General features: G+C 36.9%; 1 protein-coding gene across 1 annotated transcript; it reads left to right on the forward strand.

Annotated features, from left to right (window-relative positions):
- The first annotated feature begins 2,149 nt into the window (after positions 1-2,149).
- LOC127970615 (neuromedin-K receptor-like) lies at positions 2,150-7,099 on the forward strand. Its single transcript, XM_052573264.1, has 5 exons — positions 2,150-2,732; positions 3,753-3,947; positions 4,159-4,309; positions 4,749-4,945; positions 5,121-7,099. Exons 1-5 carry the CDS (start codon positions 2,338-2,340, stop codon positions 5,311-5,313), a joined length of 1,131 nt encoding a protein of 376 aa, XP_052429224.1. The 5' UTR covers positions 2,150-2,337; the 3' UTR covers positions 5,314-7,099.
- The last annotated feature ends 523 nt before the right edge of the window (positions 7,100-7,622 follow it).

Below are 7,622 nucleotides of genomic sequence, written 5' to 3' on the forward strand. Positions count from 1 at the left end.
GTGTGTGTGTGTGTGTGTGTGTGTGTGTGTACAGTATATAAATGTGTTTACATAAAAATACACACACACACACACACACACACACACACATATATATGCAGTGGTCACTGTATCTGCAAGAATACAACTTGGACATCACAAGAACACAAGAAAGGCTCTCCACCTGTTGTTGTTGACACTGACTACAACCCTCGTCTTCCTGTCTTGCATGTGCAATTGGAACCAGCGTTTGATGCATTGTTCACTGTATCTGCAAGAATAAAACTTTGACATCAAACACAAGAAAGGCTCTCCAGAGCCTGTGATGGGGACAGTAGCCTACATGTGAAGTAATTACTGTTCATAAGCCATGGGTTAGAAACTTGGTGATGGGGGTGTTACATCCTGTGACGTAATTTGTAAGGGTCAGTCAAGAGTTTTTGTGTTTTCTCAGTTTTCGTTTCTCTCCTGGGCTGCTGTTCTATTAGGAGTTGATAATTGTTGGTGGTGGTAGTAGTAGTAGTATAAGCCTAGATGAGGCTTAATGCCAAATATGTGCTAGAGGTTCAGTTCATACTATTGGTGTGCTCCCACCTTGGTTGTTAAACTTAACTCTCTTTGTTGCTGATGCTTTTATAGTTCTTTACTTAAGATTGGTTAAATTGTGTACTTTATAATCTGTAGGGAGGAGGGTGCCATTTTGCTTTACTAGGTAATTAAGGAAGTGTTGTCTTTTTGTTGTTTTTATTTTCCCCTGATGGGTAAGTTAGATTTTAAAGAGAACCTCAACATAAGCATGCAAATCTCTGGCATAAATTTCCCTTTTGGGCAGTGCACAGACATATAAGGCTGTAGCGTTGTCGTGAGCGTCCCGTGTTCGAATCATAGCTTCAGGACCTTTCCCCAATCCCACCCTCTTCTCTCTCCCCCACTTCGCTTCCTGTCTAGTCTACACTATCCTGTCTTAATAAAGGCAAAATACCCCCCACCCACCCCTCCAAGAAATAAAAATAAAATAAAAATTTAGAAAGAAAATACATTTTTGTGTTAAATATATTTGGGGTAAAATGGGGGTAAAATGGCTCTCCCTAAAAACGATGAGAATGAGTATAAATCAGCCATGCAATGTGTTAATAAAGGATTTCAAATTTAGCAGTGTAAAATATTAAATGAGGTGTGAGAGGATTAACTGCACCAGCCCTCACCCCAGAAAGTACAGAAAGGGGTACATTTTTTTCAAAGAAAGTAATAAAAGCTTTTGACATAATTATCAATAATATTCACATTTTCAAGCATCATTAATGTAACATACTAAATTAACTACTCTGTTTAATATTTTATTTTGATAATTTGGTTGAATAGTTGAATAACTGATGACAAAGAAGAATTCAAGTAAAAGAAATTGATTTGAAAGGAAATCTGTAAATTGTCCATTAAAAAGTAAAGGTAGATCATAATAGCAACAATATGAATAAAAATTTAATGTTTTCACGCTACTAGCTTACAGATGACTGAAATGTACAATTAATTGATTACAACAAATATTACATTTAAAAATAACATGTCACTTGGGTTCTGTGGCGTCGTCATCATCATAAGGGTCTAATTTGATCTTTTTACTTCAAAATAAAAACTAACTTATACTCCACAAATCCCAAAACATTGTGTCCACAACTCCCTCATTGTGAACAGATTGCAATTTTCCAGAGACACAAAATAAAAATAAAAATATCATATAGCCATTAATCAAAAGTGCTGGGATGAGATTTTGTGCCATGTTAAGAGTACAAAGTTTTCATTATTCGCACAAGAATGAAAAAGACAGATCTTCAGACATGACTCAACATGACTTGAAGTGTCCAAATAAGAGTAATGTTCACTATCCACTTCTTCCACCTGCTGCCCAGACACCTGTCTCACTGACAAAATGAACAAATATCACCTCACACAATTGGAGAAATGAGGGGTATCTAGGCAACGTCTCAGCAGAACAAGTCCATCAGAGCTCAAACTTGCTCTAAACTGTGCATATGTCCATTAGTGTGCACTACGGGGGGGTTGGCAATTATTAATGACAGCAAGCAGTACACTGCTAACGTCTCAAATACATGCCAATTCAATATTTTGCTTTTCGCCTGCGTTTTAGTAGGAGTGTAGGATGCTGTGCGTCACAATGCGCGCTGGCAAAAGTGTCTCATGCAGCAGGAGACGAGGACACGAGGCGCACTGACCACACTTTGGAAAATGAACTGCTGCAAATGTCTAAACTACACAAGTTTACCAAGTCGTAGCGACAGCAGATCGAGTCTTTCACTGGAATAAGCATACAGATTAATTTAGCACTTATAGACAAATACAATGGATGCCACTTTGGACCCCCTTTCGACATCTCTTTTCTACGACGAGGAAGATGGAAACGAAACATCCACCAATCTCTTCGAGCAGCCGGACTGGCAGGTGGCACTATGGGCGATTGCATACTCTTTAATCGTAATTGTGTCCATCATTGGCAATGTCACAGTTATTTGGATCATTCTGGCACATAAACGCATGAGGACAGTGACCAACTACTTCATTGTAAACCTCGCCTTTTCTGATGCGTCTATGGCAACTTTTAACACCGTCTTTAATTTCGTGTATGCTTTGCACAATGACTGGTATTTTGGTTTGGGATACTGTAAATTTCAAAACTTCTTCCCAATAACAGCAATGTTCTCAAGCATTTATTCAATGGCGGCTATTGCCGTTGACAGGTAAGCAGACAAAATCATTGTGGTTATTTACTACAATTTCATTTGATAAAGATAAAGATTTTTTTTTAACTCACCATAACATGTTACCATGGATTAGGATATTTAATCATGATAACATTACATCAATTGTGCCATAAACCAATTACAGGTTGTAAATTCCTGTGAGATATTTTTGCTGGTCATACATGGTTAGGAGCATACATGGTTTAAATGAGTCTGATGGAATGAAGTTCGTCCATCTGGCACACCCTGATTAATCTGTTTAGAGCTATTTCTCCAAGCAGGGATATAAACCCAATTGACCAGATTTAAAATGGAGGAAAACAGCTCTAAATCCATCAAATTAATGCCTAAGTAGTCTACACCTTTTATCTGTGCACCACCCGTCAAAATTAAAGATATTTAATATTTAAAAAATCTTAGATTATTATTATTCATTTTGGCCCCTTTAAATTATAAATTAATGATTTCATGACAAACTCTATAACAATGGTGAATTGATTAGCACCCACACCAAGCTTTCAATGGGTCTAAATAGGAACTTCTGAGCATGTAGTTCGAGCGCGCAACGTCCCCGAACAAGTAATTTATCTGCGCGCGTAATATTCCGTTTCACAGAAAGTTACTGCGCGCAAAGAGTGCATTTGTGATATACCTGAGTTGACTTGGTGACTCATGGGCAAAATTGTTAGGGAGACTTCGCACTGAGTGGGGATTGTGTTCTGCTTCTGCTAATTTAAATAAGAGTCTGATTTAGTGATCAACAAGTAGATGATGATAATATGGGAAATAACGCAACCAATCAATCTCCTCTATCTGGATGTGCTCCAGTGAAATTTCATTATGCATGCAGTAAATTTCGTCCAAAAAATCTCTGTAATACACTCAATGGCAATACAAGGGTAAGTCAACAGAGTGGTATTGCCAGCCTTTTCCATTTTGTTATTCATATAGCCAAATGTGTGTCATTTAAAGACATACGTTCACTTTCATTAAGATGCTGTTGGCTGAAATCCACAGATACATGGCTATAATCCACCCTCTGAAGCCCAGGCTCGCCTCCACTACTACTACAGTTCTGATCGGGGTCATCTGGACCGTGGCTTTTTCACTAGCCTTTCCTCAGTGTTATTACGCCAGCACCAAGCTCTACTTCCCTCGGACTGTTTGTATGGTGGAATGGCCTGACGATTATGGAGGGAAACATCAGCTCTCGTAAGAAAAGTGGACACACATTTTTTTATCCTTTTATATTTTTACTGACAAGAACACCATTTTAAATGAGGTTAAACATTGAGAGTAGCCTAATTTTTCACTTCTCAAAGATTTTGAGGACCATCAAAGGCACATCATAGGAATAAAAAACATGACAGTAGATTCTTGTGCCTTTATGTAGATTTGAGTCAAGTGATGCTTGATCCCATAGGTATCAGATTGCTGTGATTATCCTGATCTACTTGCTCCCTCTGCTGGTGATGTTGGTGACCTACAGCCTGGTGGGACGGAGGCTGTGGGGCAGCGAGATCCCTGGAGAAGCTTTAGACCACTATCAGAACCAGATGCATGCGAAACGCAAGGTTAGTGATGTGGAAGTTGTGTAATTTTTTATTAATTCCAGTTTCTCTTCATAGTTACCTAACTAACTTAAGCCATGTGCCCACATGCACACTATGATGAAGACAGTTGTCACGTTTCTAAACTAAATATCATTGGTAGCTACATCTGAGAAAAACAAAAACAAAAAAACAACAACACTCTGTTAACATGAGAAAATCTAGTTAAGTTGCATAAAATTTTTAAATCAATGGTAAAACCTTCCCTGGGGACAGAATGCTTTTCTTCTGGCAGAACAGAGAATGAGCTTTTTCATTCCTTTCACATTTTTCTTTCTTGTGTCCTTCATAATAATAAGCCTCTCCAGAGAGATTTTGCATTGGTGGCAGCAGCTATTTATGGTTTTGGATTATTGTTCTTTTGGTGAAAGAATTATTATAATTTTTTTGTAATTTAACAAAGGTTGTGAAGATGATGATAGTGGTGGTGACGACCTTTGCAATATGTTGGCTTCCCTACCACATCTACTTCATCCTGGGGAGCTTCAGCAGGGACATATACAAGCAGCACTACATCCAGCAGGTCTATTTGTCCATCTTCTGGCTGGCCATGAGTTCCACTATGTACAACCCCATCATTTACTGCTGTCTAAACCAAAGGTAAAGGCACATTACCTCGCAGTTAGGAGAAAAAATTAGACATGGATATTTAGTGCAGCATTTGCACTGATGTCAGTTAGAGATCCCTAAAATTGTATTTATATATATATTCTTCAGGAAGTCCTATTATTAATGCACAGGAAATGTAAATCTAGCATCTGCTGTCCTTCTTTAGATTCCGCTCAGGTTTTCGTAAAGCGTTCCAGTGGTGCCCCCTCGTCAAGATTTCAGAGGAGGACAACATGGAGCTGCAGCACATGAGAACCTTCCACACGAGACGCAGTTATCGCACTGAGACCACCAGCGTGGTGGTCCGTAATCATATCAGTGAACCAGAAGACACCACATCCAAACTAATCAAAGTCTGAATTCTACAGCACTTCAGTGATGAGGGTGAAAAACATCCCTGTTGGCGAATATTAAAATCGAGCATGACCGTACTTGCACTTAATACCTCACAACAGAATTAGATTTTAGCTCTTATTGTTCTCTATTGTGGATTCAGTGGGCTTTACAGGTGGAGTATTCATCTCCTCCTATGGCATAAGCACCAAGCCTTATTTGTTTCTGTGTTGCTGCTTGAAGTACAGTACTAGTCCTAGTATGTGTATAGATCAGTGGATTTTGTATACTGTATACACTACTGTTCAAAGGTCTGGGGTCAGAAAGCTTTTTTATTTTTTTAACGAAATTAATACATATATTCAGAAGCAATGCATTCATTTGATCAGAAATAACAATAAAGGCATTTATAATTATATTTCAAATAATAAGTAATCTTTTGAACTTTCTATTCTTCAAATAGTTCTGAAAAATGTATCACGAAAAATATTCAGCAGCACAATTGTTTTCAACATTCATAGTAATAATAAGGGTTTCCCTTAGCACCAAATCCGTGCATATTAGAAAGATTTCTGAAGGATCATGTGACTCTGTAGACTGGGGTTATGGATGCTAAAATTAATATACATTTTTGTTTTGTATTTTTGATCATATAAATGCAGCCTGGCTGAGCATAGGAGACTTTCAAGAACATAAATAAACAAATTACTGACCCTAAACCTGAATGACAGTTAACCATGTTAATTCATGCACCACTATTGCGCAATGAATGTTTTAAGCTGTAAATATTGGTTCAATGTCAAGTGGCATCTCCAAATGGAAAAACAGAACCGCAAAATTAACATTAAATTGATCAGAGCATGTGTACCCAAACAGTGTGGATGGCTTGAGACATATGGTCAGGTGTGAGAAGTATGATTTGACAGCGTTGGGAAAAGAGAGACAACATTAGGTGGGAAATACATTTTGCCTAATTACTGTAAATATAGTGGTAGAAGATATCATGTGTATAAGCTAAAATATAAACAAAACCAAACCATTGTAATTGTACTGTAATTGTATAGCCAAGCTAGCTTACATATCAGTGGTACTCAATGTTTACAGCATGTAATATATTTAATACACATCTGCATGTACTTCCATACGCTTGACTGATTAAAGAGAATTGAGTATGTTTGCCTCAGTTTTACCCCTGAGATATTTCATTTAAAAATTAATATGTATTTTTTTTCTTTAAAACATCTGAGAAATTTCACAACATACCTCAGTAATAATTAAGCTTTATGTTTTCTATATACAACTATTTTGTTTGTTATGCTGTCACATATAATGAGAGTGGATATTGCACAATTCATATTTTCATTGATTTTGTTGGTAAAAATCGAATTTGTTTGTTTTTCTTTTGTATGAGTGCGTAGGATCTGTTTAATTGTATGAATGTATGAAATCTGAGTAAAGGATATTGTACAGGAACTGCATTACTAATGCTTTACATTACTAGAGTTTTGTCAAATACAAAAATGTAAAATAGAACAGGGATAGAGGGATTGGGATGCACCCAAGTATGACAACCCAGGTATACAAAGCTAAAAAAAAAAAAAAAGAAATAAAAAAAGTTAAAATCAGATAAAGTTTAAATCATTTATTTGTGATTTTTGTGATATTAGTAGCCCATTTAATGTCTAAGTGTGTAAATAAATATGCTTCAAGACAGTTTAAAAAAAATAAAAATGTATAATAAAATAACCAGCATATTCACTGTTCCAACATGAAAAGTGATTGGAGAATCATTTTAAAATTGAGCCATATTGTTCAGACATGCTTTTTTCACATCACCTTGCAAATCAACTGTCAATACATTCATTCAAGATAAATTCAAGACTGGTGGAAATATTTATTTGATCCCCTGCTGATTTTTTAAGTTTGCCCACTTACAAAGAAATGAAGGGTCTGTAATTTTTATTGGATGTTTATTTTATCATGTAGATACAGAATACCAACCCCCCCCCCAAAAAAAAATCTGGAAAAAAACACATTATATAAAGGTTGGAAATTTATTTGCATTTCAGTGAAATAAGAATTTGATCCCCAAGCAAAACGTGACTTAGTACTTGGTGCAGAAACCCTTGTTGGCAAGCACAGAGGCAAGACATTTTTGTAATTGGTCACCAAGTTTGCACACATCTCAGGAGGGATTTCGACCCAGGTTTCATGGATGTCGAATTTTCAGCTCCCTCCACAGATTTTCTAAAGGATTGAGGTCTGGAGACTGGCCAGGCCACTCCTTGACCTTAATGTGATGCTTCTTGAGCCACTCCTTTGTTGCTTTAGCGAT

This window comes from Carassius gibelio, chromosome B13 (assembly GCF_023724105.1).
Source record: "Carassius gibelio isolate Cgi1373 ecotype wild population from Czech Republic chromosome B13, carGib1.2-hapl.c, whole genome shotgun sequence".
NCBI classification, from domain to species: Eukaryota; Metazoa; Chordata; class Actinopteri; order Cypriniformes; family Cyprinidae; genus Carassius; species Carassius gibelio.

Bases quoted from the DNA above. Each gene is read 5' to 3' on its own strand.
- LOC127970615 (XM_052573264.1), top strand. From the start codon at position 2,338: ATGGATGCCACTTTGGACCCCCTTTCGACATCTCTTTTCTACGACGAG. The intron at 3,948-4,158 runs GTAAGAAAAGTG...TTGATCCCATAG, and splicing joins GGAGGGAAACATCAGCTCTC to GTATCAGATTGCTGTGATTA. The intron at 4,946-5,120 runs GTAAAGGCACAT...GTCCTTCTTTAG, and splicing joins TACTGCTGTCTAAACCAAAG to ATTCCGCTCAGGTTTTCGTA.